The following is a 21,374-nucleotide window of genomic DNA, read 5'->3' on the forward strand; positions in this document are numbered from 1 at the left end:
CAGGGTGGTTGTACTCAGTGGCTGAGTTCTAGATCCAGAGTGAAGTTCATCACAAAACTCTTCAGTATTGTAGAATTTAGTTTATTGAATTTGCACAAAAAGGTATTTTCACATTTTTATTGTTTTTTTCCCTTAAATAACTTTCTTTTATTGTTTTCCCACTAACCCAGATTACAAGCAAAAAGGTTTTTTTCTTTGATAACCATGGGCTATGCAGTTCTTCGCTAACATTTCCCCTCAGTCATTTCACATCCTGATTTCCTGCTTTAGGTCATCTCCAATCACAGTCACTCCTTCAGCTGCACAGAAGACTAAAATGATCTCACAATAGCACCTTTGGTAGGAGGGAGTCTAACTACTGTCCAATCGATGTAGACACCGGATATTTTCAAAAACAAACAAGACAGAGACTGAAGACTGAAGTGCTCACATAAATTTGAATTGTAGTCTCATACCTACAGCGGCCTATAGAGAAAAAAAAGAAGAAGTTACTACTTTTGTGAAGACTCGAATTTAGTTTAAGATGCACTCTTGTAAATTAATTTGACATAGTAAACATCAGAACAACATAAAAGAAAGCACGAGCTGAGCCAAGCGGACACAATGTTAAGTCGGAGCTTTGCTTGCTCACAGTATGCGAATAAATTACTGTTAAGAAATATGATTCGTGTTAACTGCTCATTTCACATTGCATCGTTTACACATAGGGTTACACACATACACACAAGAAGCAGCATATTGTCCAAATGTAGATTTATTGTTGAGGTATGAATATTTTCGCTTTGAAACCTTATTTTATGTATGAAATACTTAATATACACTTAATCTGCCAGTTGCGTGGGCTGAATGATGAACTGAATTGAGGCGACTAATTTAATTTACCCCCCCCTCATTTGGCTCTTCCTTCTTCGGGATGCAGTGTTGTGGCTCAGTGCTCATTTCTCTCAGGCTGCGATGCTTCAGTGCAACAAGATGCAGTAAGGCTGGTGGGTGAATAAAGAACTCGTGATCTCTGAGTGCTGAGACGTGACGCCACAGGCTTCTGTCTCTAGCTCCAGCAACACTGGGACTGTAAACATGTTTCCAATATTACCATTCAGATAGGAATGAATCCTGCAAAGAAACACTCCAGATCTGGTATTACTACTGTGGTTTTACTCCGTGGCTTTGTCGTTATTACTGATTGTCACTGGCTGGTAGCCATCGTCAACTGTGTGGTTCTTTAGGTCCCGTGCAATGAAGAATGTAACGGCTGATAGTGCTAAAAGGTGAGACAGAGATGAAGATGAAGCGGTGGTGGAGGTGAGGGTGAAGTGGAGGGCAGGCTGGCTCAAATGAAGGTGGGAGGTGGTGCTCATCTAGTCGTCCTTCTCCACTATGACCTCCCCGTGAAGCATCCTCCTTCTCTGCCGCAGCATGTGGAAGTAGAGCTGAGGAAACACTGTGAGAAAGACAAGAACATGTTCAGGGTAACTGTGACTATGATGAACACAAACGAAAGCAAGTGAAATACAAATTCACAACTCTCAACTTGGTCTCAATTCTGAATGAGAAGCAGCACAGTGGGAAGATATGCATTCACAGACATAAGCCACTGGGGTGGTCTGGCATAGCCTGGAGCCTATCCCAGCTGACAACTTTTCCATATTTTCCATGACATTTGGTCCATATATTTTTGAACAAAGGCAATTTTTGTCATTTCGTATCTGAAGATCATCAAATAATCAACATGTGATTGAAGTAAAAACTTTCAGCTTTAATTCAAGGGATTTGACACGCATTTTGCATGAACTGCTGAGCAGTTACAGCCATTGTGTGAATGTGTGTGTGAATGGGTGAATGACTGGATATGTAAAGCGCTTTGGGGTCCTTAGGGACTAGAAAGCGCTATATAAATACAGGCCATTTACCATTTACCATTTTCATACAGTGCAGTATGTTTTCAGAGGCTCAAAAGTAACTGAAAAAGTGAGTCTTATTCCCTCCCATCATTTCATGACAAATTATGCAGGCAAGAGACCTGGAGTTGCTTCCAGGTTTTGAACTTGCATTCGGTATCTTTTCACTGGAACTCTCAACCTGAGGACCAAAGACATGTCAGTGGGAGTGAAGTAGGCCATCATTAGTGAGACAGTAAAAACTTTAGGAGTGGTTCATTCTTAAAAAGAATAAATGAACTGGTTAGCTCATCAACATCAAAAGGTCCAGAAGACCACAAGAAACAACTAAATGGGATGATCACAGAATTATTTCCATGGTTAAGAAAAACCCTTCACAACACTGAACTCAGTCAAGATCAGTATGGAGAAGGTAGGAGTATTATCAAAGTCTATGAACAAGAGATGGCTTCATGGATGGAAACAGAGTTTACAACAAGTTGCAACCCACTTGTTATAATCATGAATGAGAAGACCAGATTGGACTAGATTAAAATGTAAATTTAATCTGTGACTTGTGACAGCGCTGTGAATAATAAGTGTACAGGACTACACTCTCTGCTCAGATTCAGCCAAATACTGCAAAACCGATCAGACAGAGCTTCACTGTGCAAATCGAGAACAAGCCAAAGCAAACTGCAAAAGCAATCCAAGAGTTTCTCAAGCCCAAGAAAAGGGATATTCTTCAGTGGCCAAGTCAGTCACCCAATCTCAGATCAATAGTTATTAAATGAATGCAGAAAGACAAAAACCAGCAACTGAAGGTAGCATCACAAATCAATGAGAGAAAACAACATCTGGTGATGTCTATGGATTCTAGACTTCAGGGAGTCATCAACAGCTGCGTTATGAAAAACAATTTTTATATTTAAAATTATGTACGACATGTGAACACACAGTATATCCAAATAAAATTGGATATACCACGACAGATGATTCTATTCAAATTATAAAATGCCACCAAACATTGCAGCACAGGACAGAAAAGCTGCTTTTGAGCAGAACAGGCAGAATTATTTGTACCGCAACAGGAGAAAATACAGTTTAAAAATCATGCAGGATTCTGACCTACATGCCAAAACCAAAAGTGCACAATGTAGGCATGAAATTTGCTTCTTACGTGGGATGTAGGACAGCATGACGATGATGAGGCAGTAGTAGTAGTCAAACGACACGTTATACTTGTTTGGGAGCCTCATGGAGTACATTCCAGACCTGCGTACGAACGGCAGTGCAGCATAAATGGTGAGCAGCTCACCAACGACTCCCACCGGGTACAAGACAATGAAGAGGTTGTATCTGTGGGAAGAAGAAAGAGCATGATGGATGTCTTCAAATCCAGCAGCGTGATCACTTTAGCACTCACGCAGTTGGGACAGTTGACAGACAGAGGATGTTAATACACTCTCATGCATATTGAAAACACAGAAAGATCACTGACACAGGGGCCAGACACTGTAACAAAAGCTGCCTTGAGTTGTGGACATAAAACTTCCCTGGAGGTATTCCAGAGATATGGTGGTCAAGCAGCACATTTTAAAAAAGTCATATTTTCACATTTTTTCCATCTTCAGAAACTCTGAGTGATTTTGGCTCTGGATAACTCAAAGGTATCATTTTCTTTTTACACTTTCATGCAGATTACATGCAAAAGTTTAAAAAAGATGTTTTCAACCTTTTTGTTCATGCAGTTCATTTAAATTGAGAGAAAGTCAAGAATAAGATCATGTTCCAGCATTAAGTAATACGCTGATTTGTTATTACAATAATGTTTCATTGCCTGCTGGATATAAAATATGCATTCTTACTTTCCAGCAGCTCCTTACCTTATTTCATGCCACTGCACAGTTTTGCAACTGAAGGCATAATTACATTGGTTCACTGAACTGGGATGTGTGCAAAAAACTTCTGACATCTGAGACTTTAATGTTCCCAAACTATAATTTGTGAACTGGTATGTTAGGAACAACCAGGAACACAGCATCTTTTGCCTAACTGTTTGTTTGCAGTGGGCACATTACCAAACAAAAATGACCAAAATATTGACCTGAAGCCAATTTTCTAAGATTAGAAAGGCCACACAAATATGTGGGAATACACTGCATGAATTCCCACAGATCTGATTTATAGTAAATAAAAGAAACCAATTGAAGTTCTTTAAAGCAACTCAAAAGACAAGCATAAGAAAGACTAGGTTCAATTTTAGTGGTTAGACTGGTCATCAAAGAACAGAGAGAATACAAGAGAAGTCAGTTAAACCTCTCCAATAAATAATCTTTAAAAAAAATGTCAAAAACTGCATTGTTTCAAGCTCACTGGCAATATACCTGAATATACCTGCAATCATTGGTAAACGCATAAAACTAGTTACCACTAAAACTGAGTAAATCTGATGTTTGACAATCTAAGCACCAGAACATTCTCTTTGTTGGATGGGCTGTGTCTATCTGCATCCTAGAATTACACGAGGGAATTGTCAAAACAAGTGTGCAAGAAACATATGAGATTTCACAAAGATGGAAAATGATGCAAGATGACTAATCAACTAAAATCACCTCGAAATTGCAAGGATAACCATTAAAGACCTCTTATGCTCCACATTTTTGTTTCTAGCTTTGCATGGCTCACAGTTGTTGTTTATCTTAGAGTAGAGAGTCCAGTTTATCCACCAAAATAGCAAATAAGTCATTTTACCTCTTAAGCAATTCTTTAAACCAACTTTCTTCTGATTGGGTTCCCCTCACAAACAGCAGTTTAAACAGCATGAGGGTGGGGCTGCTGCACTCACAGTCAGAGCCAAATCAGGGATATCCCCTCTCATAAAGAAGCAAGAATAGAAAAGTTTCCTAAATTGCTTGTTTGAAACAGTTTGAAACATGTATCTGGCAGAAAATAAGGAAAGGGTAACAGGTCGACTTTAAACGACATTAAACATCATCAAAGTCTGATGATTACTGGGAGCAAACAAAGCCAAGATAAATTTGTTGGGCTCCAATATGGTCCAGCATATATGGACTGAACTGCACCCAGAAAATAGTCCTGAAATAAAAAGTTGCCTGAATGAACAAATTTATAGATTCTGTATATCCACAGGAACATATGGTGCAAACACTGGCAGACAAGATGAAGCTTGGCAGAAGAGAAATATGGAAACGATACAAACAAAGCTCACGCCCAAAATCACACAAATGTCTGTTTTCTCTACAGGAGGTGAAAGAGGAAAACTTTAAAGTGGACAAGGATATCATCTGACTTAAATAACATGCAATACTTTGGGGGTATATTAAAGAGAAAGGAACAGCCCAAGAAATCTGTTCAATGCCGACACTGTCCACGCTCAGTAGGACTGAATCTGTCACCAGAAAATGTACATGAATACAGAACACACAAATAAATTAATTAAATAATGAAAGATTTGAATCTCTGTAATGTACTGATCTTTGGGGCCTGTTAACAGGTTATCTGAAATAAATGTAAATTTCAGATTCAAAGCAATTAATAAGGTAGTCCGATTCTGATTTAGGATCAGGGAGTTTTTTGGACAGCCTGATAATAATGAATTACAATTGTCCAGCTTAAAAGTAATAAATGCATGAACTAGTTTTTCAGCGCCACTCTGAGATGGGACCTTTCTAATTTTAGAGATGTTGAGCAGATGAAATAAAGCAGTCCTGCATATTTCTTTAATATGCTCAATGAAGGACATATCCTGTTCAAAAACGACTCCAAGATTCCTCACAGTGTTATTAGAGGCCAAGGTAACAGCATCCAGAGTAAACATCTGGTTGTTTCTAAGATATTTCTAAGATTTTCAGAACAGAGTACAATAACCTCAGGTTTATCTGAATTTGGAAGCAGGAAATCAGAGGTCATCAGTCTTTATGTGTTTAAGTCATTCGTGCAGTTTAACTAGTCAGAGTGTTTCATCTGGCTTCATGGATCGATAAAGCTGGGTATCATCTTCATAGCAATAAAAATGTATTCTATGCCGTCTAATTACAACTTCAGTTGTATACTGTATACAGAACTGTGACCTTATGAAGCAAAGCAGCCAATCAGGAAGAGGCTGCAGTAGTGATGATATGGCAACTAAGAGCTGAAAAAACGCGAGGATTTTATTTAGCAACACTGACCTTAAATATATGCACAGGAGGAAAAAAAATAGTAACCACATCAATATGTGGTGACAAATTGGTCATAATCTATTTGAAATTGAGAAATAAAAGATATTAGTGCCTGAGAAAGAGGCTGTTTGTATTTTATTATTTATTAGTCCTTTATTTATCCAGGTAAAATCTAACTGAGATCAAAAGTCTCATTTCCAAGAGAGACCTGACATCATGGCAACAAAAGTCAAAATACACATATATAAGTATATAACATTAAAAAAATACAATATCCCGTATGAACATGTGAAAAATATACAATAACAGATCAAATTAAGAGCGACATTAAAAACAATCACACTGAGTAAAAGAGTTATTCTCTCGATAATTTCAGTTCCTTATGCAGATTATTCCAGGAAGCAGGGGCAACGTATTTAAAAGCCTTTTTCCCCAATTCTGTTCTGATTTTTGGGACAATCAATTGTATGATATTGTGAGAATGAAGGCTGTATTGGTTGTGTTTTTTACACATATAAACACATAAATAAGAGGGAACCAGCCCAAGCAGAGATTTATACGTAAAGATCAGCCAATGGGAGAGAGTGCAAATATTCAAAGATGGACATTTAGCAGCAGCATACAAAGAACAATGATTTCCACGATTTCCACAGCCAGTGATAAAATGTAAAGGACAATGGTAGACGGTATCCAACCTCTTTAGGTAGTGGGCAGGTGCATTCATAAAAAGCAGGTCACCGTAATCCAATAAAGATAAAAAAGTTGCATGTTTTGCAAGTGTTTTTCTCACTTGGAGGGAGAAACAGGATTAATTTCTAAAAAAGTAACTTAGTTTAAGGTTTAACTTAGACACAAGCCTTTGAATGTGAGTTTTAAATGACAAATTCTGATCTATAATGATCCCTAGATACTTGTAAGATGTGACCGTTTCAATTTCAGTTGCTTGAATTGTTTTAATCTTAGGAGACGTTTTGCCATTTGAGAATAACATGAACTTGGATTTCTCTGGATTTAACACCAACTTAAGTTGAGTTAAATGGGACTGAACAACATCAAAGGCAGACTGCAGAAATTGCAGGGTTTGTGCTACTGAAGGAGATGAACAATAGATAATTGTATCATCTACATAAAGATGGAATGCAGCATTTGATAAATTATCACAAAGGTTCTTTATGTAAACAGAAAAGAGCAATGGTCCTAATATGGAGCCCTGTGGAACTCCTTTGGATACTGGGAGAAAAGAGGAAGACCCAGCAGCATGGACACACTGTGTTCTTGCTGGCAAGTAATTTGAAAACCAACTGTAGACCTCCTGCACACAACTAAGTTAATCACAAAGTACCAACTTAATTTCTCGTCACTGCCCCAAATAACAGTGAGACAGCGTGCCTCTTCCTATGACAGCAGCTCTCTCCAGGACCAAATGATATGCCATGACTCAGGACTATAGGGTTCCTGTATTTAGTGAGGACCACAGCAAAGGCTTGGGGGAGCGTCTCAGCGGATGTGAGAGAAATGTTGGGTGAACATTCCGTGACCAAAACAGATGGTCTTAAAAACAGGAGCAGCTGAACATGAGCCCCTCGCCGGGGGCCTGTCGTCTCCTCCGTGCTTAAAGAAAGACGTGAAGGGTGGGGGCGGGGAGGCGAAGGGTGCCATTCAAGAGCACAAGAATCCAGAGCAGAAACAAAAGAGGGGCTGGCGTTGGATGGACCGCCTGAAGAATCACGTGACACAGCAAAGCAAAAAGAATAAATAAAATTAAGATGCCAAGCCTGTGTCAGTGGGGACGGCTCACGTTTCTACTAACGACTCCAGTTTCAGGTGAGCTACTTCGAGGCCAGAACGACACATCACAAGTACTCTGCCTTCAACATAAGACAGGTATTATCTTTCACTACAGCTGAGAATATTTCTTTCACAAAAAATGCCTGGTTTCAGCCTCTTGTGCAACTAACTAAACTTATTCAGAAATTCTTTATGTTTTAGGGAGAAGTTAAAACCAAAAGATAAACAAGCATTTCACCTTTTCCTGTTTCCTCAGAGCGCTGTGTTAGTGGTTAGTTTACTGACCACAAACAGAATGGCTAATGAGGTGCTAATCAATAAACACACACATGCTTCTCCTCTTTGTATTAGACGACAGATACTTAATACACGCGCGGCTCTACAAGGCGAGGGAAGCATGCCAGAGGTGAATTCACCGGATTAGGCCGACATGCTCAGACACAGTGTCCCGAAACAGGAAAGACAATTCAAACTCATCCCAGCCACAGCTAACGGTGTCTCCACCTGGCCCATTTGATGAAGTACGGCAGGTGGTTGAGCAGTTTGAATGTGTAGTAGGAATATCTGGTAATCTCTGTCACCGTCCACACAACCAGAAATAGGATTACGCTTTCTTCACTCTGGATCTTTAAGTCAGGAAAATGGCAAAAAATAAAGAGTTAAAAGAAGCTTCAAACCTGACAGGTGCTGCTCTTACAGGCAAAAAGATGAGAAAAGTAAGATTTTCATGTGGGGGGAAAAAAGTAACTGGACAGACTGTGTTCCAGAATAGTTGTGACAATACATACAGTGTGTGGAGGTTAAGAGTACTGTGGCGAAATCTGTCAACTAAAGATTGATCAATTGTAAACAGTCACAGAGTTGCGGTTTATCATAAAAGTCACCTGTCTGATGCTGTTGGTGATGAACCAAACCATAAAAATCCGCGAACACACTTGAACCCCAGTTACAATCACAGAAGTCCTCACGATTCCTGCAACAGAGCCAAAGTAAGAAACAAAAATCACCAATAAATACATGGCCAGATGAGGGAATTTATCTGAATCTGTACAAATTAGCCAACTGTTTTCATGTAAGTTGTCACATACCAATGGCACAATGTCCCACCTGTAAGACAAGCAACACAAAAAGCAGTAAAAATGATTGTCTTGTTAAAGTCTAAGAAAAAAGTATTTGTTTTTTTAATTTCATTGTTACTTTTGCTTCACTAAAGTCCCACTCGTGACAGGAAACGCTATAGACTGTAAATCAAAGATGGATGTAGGCACCATGATGTCACCCAATGGTCTGTGGACTAATTCTGAAACTTTCCATTTGCTATTTCGGCTATTTAAAACCAGACGAGAACATCTTTGAACAAAAGATGGTAAACTGGCCAGCTAAAACGTTGTTAGCAAAGTGCATCCTTCACTAATATTCATCCTACTGGGGTGATAGTTTTGGCTAGTGAAAAACAGGCTTATAACAAAATACACTTGCCATCATAAAAAAAAGAACACTGCACATCTATTAGGTAGCTATTTGTCAAGGACAATTAAGCTACACCCTCAAGCATACCCTGCTCTATTGTCTATTTATTATAGCTCAGCTGATTTATTGGCAGGATAATATTATCAGCCAAAATAAGCTACTTACTAATCTATCTGTACTGGCATTTATAACAGAGAAATTTTAAAGTAAAGAAAATAGTGAGAAACACCCTTCAATTATCTTAAGAATGTTGTAATTTCATAGTTTGTCCACCAGGGGGCATTCTGCAGCTTCCCTTTTTGAACGCCACAAACGCAACAACTAGTGTGAACAAATAAATAACTACATATAATAACTGTTAGGGTAATCCGTTAATGTATAAAATATCAATTGACATATCAGAATAATGGATTTTTAAGCCAAATATTAACATCAGTACTAGTATCGGTCTTAAAATCCCTGTTGACAAGCCTTAAAACTGATGATTACAACCATAAAAATCAAGATGTAAATGTTTAAGTAGGTCATTAAAAAAAGTGAGTAGTATGGTTGTTTTCTCATAGACTTCTATACTGACCGATAGCTTTTTACAGCCTGTTGCCTCCTCTTGGCCATTAACTATGAAGTTATGCATTCAATTTTCAATTTTCAGGCCAAGGGGACAAATGCAAAGTTTTCACGGAGTCTCTAAGACTTAAAAGTCTTACCTCAACTAATGCAAAGGTCTGGAAAAACTTGAGTGTCCTTGCTATACTTCTGTACAGACCCTTGTGTGTGCCTTTCTGTATGTAGAAGCGTGTCATTGCCATGGCCAAAACCAGCCACCTGCAGACAAACAAATATCACACAAGCGCTCAGTGCAACTGAAATGTGAAAGGAGAAAATTGGTGTAAAGGACAGACATTTTTCTGCAATGGAAAAAACAAACAAAAATAACTGTGACACAACTGAAAATCTAATCTTTTAAATCTAATTTGAGCCATTTAGTCACCTCATAATAACATCAAAGGGAGGATGAAAATATAAACAGAACAGGAAACTTATAATAACACATTTGAGATGTAGATTTAAAGGGAATAAACTTAGGAATTTAAACAATATAAATACTGAATGAAACTAAAAAAAATATTAACATTTTCCAACCTTGTCACTGAAACCAAGGAATTCCCAGTACATGCTGACATATTGGGCTGGGACTTTGGTCATTCTGCCTGCCCATACAAAGCTGATAAAAATTCTCTCACTAAATGCTGCTATAAACCAATCACTATATCTTGTAATAAAGTAAAACAGATACTTTTCTTCAAAGGTATTCTGTAACAGACAGACATTACTGCCTCTGTTTATCTGGTGTTGCCTATTTATTCCACTGAGACACCAGACAAATACGAAAAACCTAACATTGTCATAAAACTGGTCTGTTTGTGTTTTCCACTAGGCCACAACCACAGTTCAACAGCTATGCAACAGTTTCTGACGGTAGACAAATATACATTATGTTTATAAGTATACATGTATCAGTTATCCATAAATAAAGTGAGCACTGAAATAAACTGGCAACTAAAATCAAAATAATAAAGAGGACAAAATGGAACAGCTTGAGAAAGCAAACCAAAGCTGCAGCATTTTACATTCAGGTAATTGTAACTGCACTTTCAGTGAAATATTAAAAAATTAGCAGCAGCTACAAACTCTCTCTGCAACACACCAGCTTTACTCTATGTGTAAGTGAAACCGCATAAAAGCAGGATTGTCCCATTGATCGATCCCCTCTCTCCTTCTTGCATGTTCTGAGTCTGCCCCAGGGTATCCTCCCAGTGGGACAAGACCCCAACACCTCACCCAGGACCAGGAAGCATCCTAGCCAGATGCTCAAACCACCCCAACTGGCTCCTTTCTGATGTGAGGGAGTAGACGATTTTCCCCGACAAATAAAATTTGGAATAAAGAAAATCATCTAAAACTTATTGGATTAAATCTTTGAATTCAGTCAAGGGTTAGGGCTTTTTAAAAAAAACAACAACAACAAAAAACACAGGATACACACTTTAATGAGCTTTGGTTTTTGTTAATTTAGGAATGAGGTTACTGTAGAGCATAATAGCTCTAATAATACAGGTTCTAATAATTGTTCTGAATAAAAAACCTCTAAGACCTCACAAGTCTTGCATGTGCATGTTGAAAAAAAAACATATTATCAAAAATAAATCCAGCTGCAATGTTATAAAAAAAAAACCTTTAAAAAATCCTGCACATCCTGCACAGTAGATAGGATGAGCAGCCAATAAGCATCCTCACTGAGCTGTTTATAGCCACCAGTGAGTCCATTTTAGTTGATTTATAAAAAGGATCTCATACTGATAAGCGGAGCTCAAGTGAAGCTTTCTTAATGCATATTGTCGTTAAATGTCCTCATGAGGAAAACCTATGTTTGACTGTACACGTCTTTCCCTGATGTCATGCACCTTTCACTGAGGACGCACCAGCTGTGACGTTCTAGGGCAAAACCAGTGCTGTGAAAAAGAATTCACCCCATTTCCTGATTTCCTATTTTTTGCATATTTGTCACAAATTTTAATATTAGATAAAGAAACACAGAGAAGATGCAAAATATAGTTTTTAAATGATGAAATTTTATTTATTAAGAGGAGGAAAAGCTATCCAAATCTGCTCGGCCCTATGTGACAAAGTAACTGGACCCTAAACCGTGTATCTCAATCATCACAAAGTAACTGATTTCAGTCCAGACTTTGACTAGACCACACCAAAACCAGGATCATTTTTCTGCTGTATAACCCAAGGGTGCTTGAGCTTCAAGCCACGAACTAATGGTTGGAGATTCTCATTCTGGACCTTCTAATAGAGAGCATCAATTACACCAACTCGTCCTGGTGCTGAAACAACAGAGCAGCACCAGACCATCACACTACCACCACCTGTTGCTATGATGTTCTTTTTATGCAATGCTCTGTTACTTTTACCCCAGACGTAACGGGACTTGAACCTTCCAAAAAGTTCACCTTTTGTTTCGTCAGTCCACAGAATGTTTTTCTGAAAGTCTTGGGGAAAATGTTTTTTAGGCAAGATGAGCCTTTGTGTCCTTCTTTGTCATCAGTGGTTTTCTCCTTGAACTCTCCCATGGATGCCATTTTTGCCCAGCCTCTTTGTTATTGCTCAGTCGTAAACTCTGACCCTAACTGAAGTGAGGCCTGCAGTTCTGTAGATGTTCTGGGTTCTTTTGTGTCCTAATGGATGAGTCACTTGTGCGCTCTTAGAGTAATGTTGGTAGGCCGACCTCTCCTGGGAAGGTTTGCAACTGTTTCAAGTTTTCTCCATTTGCATATAATGGCTCCGAAGGCCTTAGAAATTACTTTGTATCCCTTTCCAGACTGATGGATGTCAGTTACTTTGCTTGTCAGTCGTTTCTGTAGATTGTGGCTTTACTCGTTGCTATCTGAGATCTTTTAGCCTATTTCACTTTGTCAGACAGCTTATAGTTAAGTGATTTCTTGATCCAACACATCTAGCAGTAATCAGGCCTGGGTTTGGGTAGTGAAACTGAACTCAGATTTTCTTTTTTAAATGGGGTTATTCACAGTTAATTCATAATTTATCAAGAGGATAATAGAGGGAGGAGGGGTTGTATATATATTTTTTCCACATAGGGGCAAGTAGATTTGGACAGCTGCAATTTTACTTCTCTTTGACTAACACATAAAAAACAAGTTACTAAGTTGGATAGAGTCACAACAATGTGCACAAATATATTCTTGTTTTATTTCGTGTTATTATTATTATTAGTATTATTATTATTAAAGTGATCAGTACCTGAGGCCATGCGCCAAACAGGAAGACCTTAGTCACCACTGATCCAGTGACCCCGACACCTCCGCTATTCTCAAGTTCTCGTATGTTTGTCCTTTATCACAACACAGGAAGCTCTCTTCACACAAACGTTGTTGTTATTAAAAATGTGCCCATTGAGCACTTCACTGTCCCAGACCTGAGCTCCAGTGTCAGCGCGGTCCGGCTATACTTATCACTGCAACTGTCGGACGCACTGTGGGCCTTGACGCTGACACCACGCAGCCAGCCCTATTTGGACACGGCTGTTGCGCCAGCCTGCCACTTTCACCAAACACCATTCATTCATTTTCCAACACTCGAGACAAATAACGGTCGCTCGTTTTTTCGTAAAAACTACCAAACTGACCGCTAAAACTTGCTCAAACTCAATTGCGACGACGAACTGCTAAATCCAAGCGAGCTGAACAGGCACTTTCGGCGGAGACGCAGTCCTATAAACAGCAACACACGCTTACGGTTTTTTAGGGAGCGGCTATAACTTCACTGCTTTTCTTATTAATAGGCGACAGGGGCGGAATAACGCACGTACCCGGCGGTCATGGCGATGTTGTAGAAAGTAAGCCATGCGGTAGCGAGGGTGCTTTTCGTTCTCTTCTTGTTGTTGTTTTCCTTCTCCTCAACCGTGCCGTCCTCCTCGCTGGACGCCATGGTACCGGGGGCAGGGTGGGGAAGTCAGGAAGGGAGCTGACAGCTGGGGCTAGTAGGGAGGGGAGCAGCGGGGTCATCCATCCATCCATCTATCTATCTATCCGCCCATGGATCCCCCTCTCGCGGGACTAGTGCAACAAGTGCGTGGCCTGCAGGTGAGGCAAAGACTAGTGAAATAAAGTCGGCTTGTCACGGCTCAGTTGGTGCAACTATAGAAATTCAGGTTCATTTTCACCCTAATCTTGGGTCAGCGTGAACAAGTTTAGGTACACCTTTTATAAATTAGATATCATCACATAAGAGAAAGAAGAGCAATTTCATCGGTATGTCTCAGTTTTTCTACACCATGAAGAAATGTTGTAGTAAATGAAAAAGATCTGTCAGGATGAATGTTTAGACTTAAACTGCAAGAAGTTAATGTGTAAAACTGCAGACATATATAATGTAATTATAAATGTGTTGTGAATGGCAATGGCCGAAGTGTTTATCAGTAGGAAAAGCTGTAAAACCTGTGAAAATATAGTTAAAAGTCCGAAATTTATGAACTGATGGTTACTTTTTCCCTAAGCCTTATTAGATAGCGAAAGTATTTGCTATCTGCTATATGAGCCTTGATTTTCAGGATTTTAAGAAAATCCTACACATATCCTATACAAATGCAAATAAAAAATAGTTTTACTGACTTTGAGCTCTGGGGTCTATACTTTCAGTCTAGTCTTTTCACAGTTTCTTTATTTATTGTTGATACTCAATAATTTGATTAGTACTTAAATGATTAAGATACAACATTTTGAATCATTTCAGATTTCATTGGTATTGCACAGGACTGTAATTGCTTGGGAGTATACAGGTATCGGCCTGTACTGGACTGAGTTGTGCTCTCATGAAGGAACTGCTTGAGAAACCGCGTCGATGCAGAATCTAAAATTAGCTCTTCTAATGACACCACGTAGAAATGTGTGCAAACCGAAGACAGCACTGAATATAGTCCAGATTATCTAATCCTGATCCAGTTACTTGATCAAGTGTTCATGTCTGAAGACAGCAATGGCACAATGTCCAGCTGTGTGGGTTTTGCAGACACAAGTCGAAACAATTCAGCAACATTATTACTCCATCGTCACTGTTATGCAGCGATATTGGTCTGTGGCAGAGCAGATACTGTGGATTTATGGCTTTAGAACCAAAGACAGATAAAATTACTTCATGAATGCTTTTGACTGGTAAAGTTCTAGCTGGGCTTTGGTGGGGAAAAAAGTCTCATGTCGCTTATTATTATGATGCAACAAATCACAATCAAGTGCCTGAATTTGATGAACAATAACATGTTGAACTGACAGCAATTTCAAAGCACTAATGCATTTGTAATTGTTACAAAACAGTGTGGATTCCAAAATTTTGCAGTTAGATCACTTTGCCACTAGATGGCGATATATAAGCATGAGAGGAGTGGATGTGTTTTTAGTGGTATCTTGTTTCTTGGGTTAAAGCCAGTAGTCCTAGGATGCTGATTATACTGTGGGAGTAATCAACTTCACTTATGTTTCTTATATTTGGAGAATTCCCAGGAAGAATACAAGGTACACATCATTAAAGCTGTGTGGACTGTGATGTGATAAGCCTGAAAAACACTGGCTGAGATGCTGTTTTTAACTCGGATTGCCCCAAAGTGATTGCTGTGGCACATGCATGTCCTTCAGGGTGTAAAGTTAGACAAACTTTGTTTGTACGTTGTATCAAAAGAGAGCAAAGGGCCGGTCACATCACCGCCACGCCAAGGCACACAATGCCTAGTGCAGTGTAAGCAGTTGGGTGAGCAGAGAGCCAGGGCTGTGGTGTGTGGAAAATGCTAGTGGAGGCAGACAATGCAGAGGTCCGAGGCCTGACCAGCCCTCAGAGGGACAGGGGTCGCCTCACTGCGACAACAGCCCCTGTCTCCCTCCCTTCTTTTTCTTTTTGTGAGCTGCCACAGGATGGGCTCAGGGAGGACGGTGAAGTTTGCCCTGTGCGAGGTGCTGCAGTTTGCAGGCCTGTGCGTGCCACTCTTCATCGTCATGCAGAGGTTTGCCGTCATCGTTGCAAAGGTCAAAACATCAGCACAACCCCCCGGAGACGGCAGCACTGCCTACTGGTTGATCGTGGCCTCCTCTATTGCCTATGTGACCTCCACTGCCCTGCTGGTCTGGGTACCCCTGAAGTATATGGTCTTCATGAAGAAGAAATTTCTCATAGGGAGGAAGAAGTGGTGAGTTTCTCAGACATGAAGATTGAGAACTGGTCCTAGTTGTGTATGCTCAGCAGCTGGGATCCCAGTGCTGTCCTACGGGACCGAGACATGATCAGCTGGTTTGAGGCTGAACTGGCCTGTGACTGGTTTGGACAGAACTTGGCTGGTTAATACCAGGCTTTAGCAATTCCTGTCATTGACTTTAACTTCCTCCTTTGTTTTCTTTCTTGCCCTTCTTTTGTCTTTATATCAGGAGGCCAGTGACCCTTGTTTATGTGATCCTATCCACATTACCCTGCTTTGCCTTTCTCATTGCCAGCTCTGAGGTACAACACCCAACAGATTGTTTCTCACTGCTTTCATTTGTTATATCAGGTTTATCTCTGCTCTGATCATGAACTTTGACCTGTATGTTGTTATATTTGTAACATGACTCAACTTGTAATTGTAGATCCTTTGTAGTCATGTTGGGTGATTGTGTTTATACTCCAAAGAAGTTGCTAGTAACTTAAACATATATCTATTACAACATTGTGTTTGGGAACATGGTGTATGACAGGAATCACAGTATTACTGAAACAAATGTGATGAGCTGTGAGAATCCTTATGGATCTCAGGAGAGGACTATCCAGCCTTATGGATAAGGAGCTACTGATAAGCAGCTTGGTTCCTCTTCCTGTCCATGCTGTCCTTGTCAAATCATGTCCACGAGGCACATTTTCACTTCCTAACTGGCTACAGCCCAGACCTTATTTGCCCTTTTTTGTGGCATTCTTTAAAGCTCAAGCAAACCTTTTGACCTTTGCTTATCTAGTGGCTTCAACATAAGAGCCATAAATTCATAAATTCTGCTAAGATGAGCAACTCGTCTGTTTAGGTCTGTGTCAAACGCCCTCGCTGCAAGTGACAAATCCCAAAATGTTTATTACTATTGAGGTGAACCAGTGGGCTCTGTAAAGATTAAAAGTGAGTAAATAATTACAGCTAACGATTTTACGGTTGTTTATCCAGGTTCAGATAAATAACAACCTGAAACATGATACATTCACTGAGCTCCCCGTGTCACTAGTCCTCTTCTCACTCATCTGCATTGACGTTGTGGAGAGGATACGGCACTGCAGGCTGACCGGCCAGGGTGAGCGCAGCTCTCTCAACACATTACACAAATCACTCTTTGACTGCTGTAGATCCTGAACTTTCTGCTGCAGACTTCTATAGTAAAGCAAGCTGGGTTTTGCATTGCAGGAGCTTGGAGGCAACTGCAAACACACTGTGAACATTTCTATACGTCACTCGAGCAAAATGAAGAAATGAGGATATTTCTTTGGACTGCTTCATTTCTCAGTTATCCAAAATGAGGAAATGAGCAGGATATATTTTTAAATTTTTCTGAAGTCTGACATGGCAGAAGTAGGGAAATATATTTTCTTAAAAACCACATGATAAAACAGTTCATATGAATTTCTTCAAAGCCCAAATCTTTTGAATGAGCAATCTCTTGATTTATTCCCTCTGTCTAAACAGCAGATTAATGTTTATATCTGTGAGCCACATTATTTGTCTGATAGCCTTCAGCTGTCTCTTTGTAAATCTGGGCCAACACCACTTGATGATAAACAGCTTAAGTAAATATAATCCAAGATATTGTGCTTTCTTTTTTCTTCTTCTCTCCAGCTAATGACACCGAAAGAGATGCTGACATCCCCTCCACTGTCCTCACACATGTGGAACAGGTAGCACCAGTAACACCTATCACCCCAGCTGTGCCAGGGCCAGCTGTGCCCAGGCAAGGTGTGCCCACTCCTATGCAACCAGGAGCAAACCAGCTCAATGACAGGAACCAGAACGGAGCAGGAGCTCGACCAGAGACCAATGGGACCCTACCGGGCATACCAGGTAACAATGGGAGGCCATATGGCATGTCTGGATTGAATCAACCATCAGGAAGCACCACACCGTACCACATATCTCCCTATGCATACACTGGGCCTCTGAGATTCCTGTGTGCTACTGATGCCCGTGCAGACGTGTTTGTGGACAGCTTTATGTTCTGGATGGATACGGTGGAGATGGTGAGAGTGGCAGGACATCCTCTGGTCTACTACTCAGGCTGGGTGTTTCCCATCTATATCTTCAGCTACCTGTCATGCTTGCGTGTGGTGGTCATGCCCCACAGCCCACTGCTTTCCTCCCTAGGAGTAGCCCTGCAGGATTTACCCTTCTTCTTTGTGCGTGTTGGCCTCATTGCCTTCTTTGGCTTTGTCACGCCTGTCCTCTATCTGATGAAGAACTTGTTGGTCTCGCTGGCCTTCATCTACTTCAACTTTATGACCAAGTTGAAGGTCTTCAACACAGAGAGGATGTTTTTTTGAGACCAGCATTCAAGGGCAAACAACCTTTTCCTTATTTTCTGCCATATATACACTAAATACTGTCACAACAGTGGGTGCTCATTTTAAACAGCCAAATTTGTAGATGATGGCTTCAGACTGCTCTAAACACTCTGTTTCAGACAGCTTTATGTCTTCTATGGCTCTCCATGGCATTATATGATCATCTCAGGCACTTAGCTTTGCCTGTGAGCACAGAAGCCCCACCTACATGCTGTTTAAACCTTTGGTTTATAAAGGGCAGCCAATCAAAAGGAAACTGGCTAAACAAAGACTGAAATGAGATTTGTTTCTGAACCATGTGTCATGCACAGCTACTCAACTGCCTTAAAAGGGGTGGTTAAAGCAAAGGTTTGACACAAACACAGAATGTATTGATTCAGATAGTGGCTGCACCGGCACTTCTTAAAACGAGTCAAGTAATAGGTTAAGTACTAAAAGAACAAAAGGACTTCTCAAGTAGTTATTGCCAAGAGAGTTCATACCAGATGTTTACACCAAATAACAAACCGGGCATTGAATATATGATGTTTTAGTGAGGAGTAGAAGAACAATATGTAATATGTTCATCAAATCTGGCATCACGCTTAATAAAAACCTGTTTAACTAGAAGACAATTATTGAAAAAGCTCAGAAAAAATCTAGCTCAAATGTTCAAATTTATAAGACTGAGATTAATATATTGTAATTTTCAAGCATTTTTCTAGATTGTGATGCCACAGTGATTTTCTATTATTACACCTAGGTTTTAATGGTACAAATGGCACTTAAACCTTGGTATTTTTTAAGATAACATAATATTGAATAACTTACGAAAACGTTCATTCTCAGACTTCATGATGGATTCACAATTCACAGCTGGTGCAGTCAAACCAAGTATGAATTTGTGCATGTGACAAAATGCATGATGGTAATTTTCACAGGCCAAAAGGGAGCTCTTAGGCAATGGAAACTACATGTCGAGTGACTATTGTCATGTTATGTCCAAATATACTTTTTTTTAAACCAAGAATGGCACTTTGGTAATGTACCTGTAATGTAATGATTTTTCTACAATCAGAAAGTGCGGTGAATATGTAAAAGCATAAATTCATGTTGTTTATATTAGGGTTTTTTTTTTTTTTTTGCTAAGTTTCTATACAAAAAGAAAAACTGGTGTGAGATTGTGTCACTGATACATATATTTTGGTCAACTTAATAAAGAAACTCATAAAATATGTTGCAACTTTGACTTGTGGGATATTTTTTTATGCAGACAAAATTCACTGGCACTGATCCCCCATGTATGTTTTTAGGAATAAATGCTTAAATGTTTTTCCTTGTAATTCATCTGATCTTTTTCTAAATCCCCAAGAGCAGGGGTTTCCTGTTATTCTTCTGCAAAAACAACTTCATCACACACAAGAACAATGACAGGGCAGTCATTGTTCACTGAAACAATGACTACACTGAAAAGTGTACTGTAAATTAATACAGCACTGACACAACACTTTTGTCACAATTATCATTTTCTGAATAGACAAAGCTGCAGAACCAAAACAAATTAAATAAAGTAACACAAGACATTAACATGAAAAAAATACCAATAGCATACATCCATCCATCCATTTGCTTCCGCTTATCCTTTTCAGGGTCGCGGGGGGCGCTGGAGCCTATCCCAGCTGTCATAGGGCGAGAGGCGGGGTACGCCCTGGACAGGTCGCCAGTCTGTCGCAGGGCTAACACACAGGGACAGACAACCATTCGCACTCACATTCACTCACACATTTACACCTAGTGGCAATTTGTATTATCCAATTAACCTATCCCCACAAGCTGCATGTCTTTGGACGGTGGGAGGAAGCCGGAGTACCCGGAGAGAACCCACACAAACACGGGGAGAACATGCAAACTCCACACAGAAAGACCCCGGCCTGATGGTGGAATTGAACTCAGGACCTTCTTGCTGTGCGGCAACAGTGCTAACCACCAATAGCATACAGTAGGTACTATATTTTAATGACATAATCCCCACTACAGTTTAGACTCAGGTACTTGGACAATAGCAAGTTTTGTAATTTTGCTTCCAATCATCAGTATGGTGGGTTTTAAATCAACCAATCAAGATGTGACTACAGTGCAAACAAAGAAAAATAATGTAACATTTTTTTTTAAATCCTCCATTTGTTGTTTAGGGTTTAAATCCCATCACATATGTTTTCGTCTCTTATATCCACTCCTTTGATATTCCTATCTAGCAGATAGTAAGGACATTTACCCACTCCACATTTATAGGGCATATATTTGACTTTTTGTGTTCATCTTCCTAAAGTTGTAGTGGTGTCGGGGTTAGCACCATTGCCTCCCAACAAAATGGGTTTGAATCCACTGGCCACCTAGGTCCTTCCAAGATTGAATTCATTCACTGTTCCTGCAATCCGCATTGCAACCCACCTCCATTATATGCTCTTCTCGCTACTTATAACTTACCGTGTAAGTTAAAAAGTATTAATGGGAATTCTTGCAGTTTGAGGCCAAAGTGGCCATATTGTCCTTCATTTCCCCGAATAGGGAGCAGGATTTCCTCTTGTCATATAAGTCTGCTGAAACATATCATCGCTGTACTGTTCACCAAAAGCCTCATGAGAAGTGCTATCCTGCAAAACCCATCACATCAGCAAAGTCCAGCAAACCTCATTATACCCTTGTTTCCTCTTACCTGTTCTGCCAAATCTTCTGACATCTGAAATATCTTCAAATTTAGTCTTGTATAACACAGTCTTTGTTTCTTTAACCATAATCCAATGGCTACTTGGATTATGGTTAAATAATCCAAGTAGCCTCACTGGAGGCTACATGGGACTCAGGGTGACCACTGTTGAAAGGGATATCAAAGTAGAAATTGTGGGTGCAGCAACCTACAAAGGCAAAAATGTGCTTTAGC

At 39.8% G+C, this 21,374-nt stretch overlaps 2 protein-coding genes across 5 annotated transcripts; one reads left to right on the plus strand and one right to left on the minus strand.

Moving 5' to 3' along the window:
- Positions 1-65: 65 nt before the first annotated feature.
- Positions 66-13,973, minus strand: hacd1 (3-hydroxyacyl-CoA dehydratase 1). Of its 2 annotated transcripts, none has more exons than XM_003439230.4 (7): positions 13,716-13,973; positions 10,027-10,144; positions 8,938-8,956; positions 8,734-8,822; positions 8,354-8,475; positions 3,058-3,236; positions 66-1,441 (listed from the first exon to the last, which is right to left on the minus strand). In XM_003439230.4, exons 1-7 carry the CDS (start codon positions 13,832-13,834, stop codon positions 1,359-1,361), a joined length of 729 nt encoding a protein of 242 aa, XP_003439278.1. In that variant the 5' UTR covers positions 13,835-13,973; the 3' UTR covers positions 66-1,358. The 2 variants fall into 2 exon arrangements, with proteins under 2 accessions (XP_003439278.1, XP_005449005.1); XM_005448948.3 differs by lacking the exon at positions 13,716-13,973 and adding an exon at positions 13,148-13,660.
- Positions 13,913-19,765, plus strand: LOC100696154 (transmembrane protein 236). 3 transcript variants are annotated; one of them, XM_025910389.1, is made up of 5 exons: positions 13,913-13,989; positions 15,807-16,079; positions 16,315-16,387; positions 17,073-17,196; positions 17,736-19,765. In XM_025910389.1, exons 2-5 carry the CDS (start codon positions 15,808-15,810, stop codon positions 18,431-18,433), a joined length of 1,167 nt encoding a protein of 388 aa, XP_025766174.1. In that variant the 5' UTR covers positions 13,913-13,989; position 15,807; the 3' UTR covers positions 18,434-19,765. The 3 variants fall into 3 exon arrangements, with proteins under 3 accessions (XP_025766174.1, XP_019218621.1, XP_025766175.1); XM_019363076.2 differs by lacking the exon at positions 13,913-13,989 and having other exon boundaries at positions 14,120-16,079; XM_025910390.1 differs by lacking the exon at positions 13,913-13,989 and having other exon boundaries at positions 14,120-16,079; positions 16,318-16,387.
- The last annotated feature ends 1,609 nt before the right edge of the window (positions 19,766-21,374 follow it).

This window comes from Oreochromis niloticus, linkage group LG9 (assembly GCF_001858045.2).
Source record: "Oreochromis niloticus isolate F11D_XX linkage group LG9, O_niloticus_UMD_NMBU, whole genome shotgun sequence".
In the NCBI taxonomy this organism is placed as follows: Eukaryota; Metazoa; Chordata; class Actinopteri; order Cichliformes; family Cichlidae; genus Oreochromis; species Oreochromis niloticus.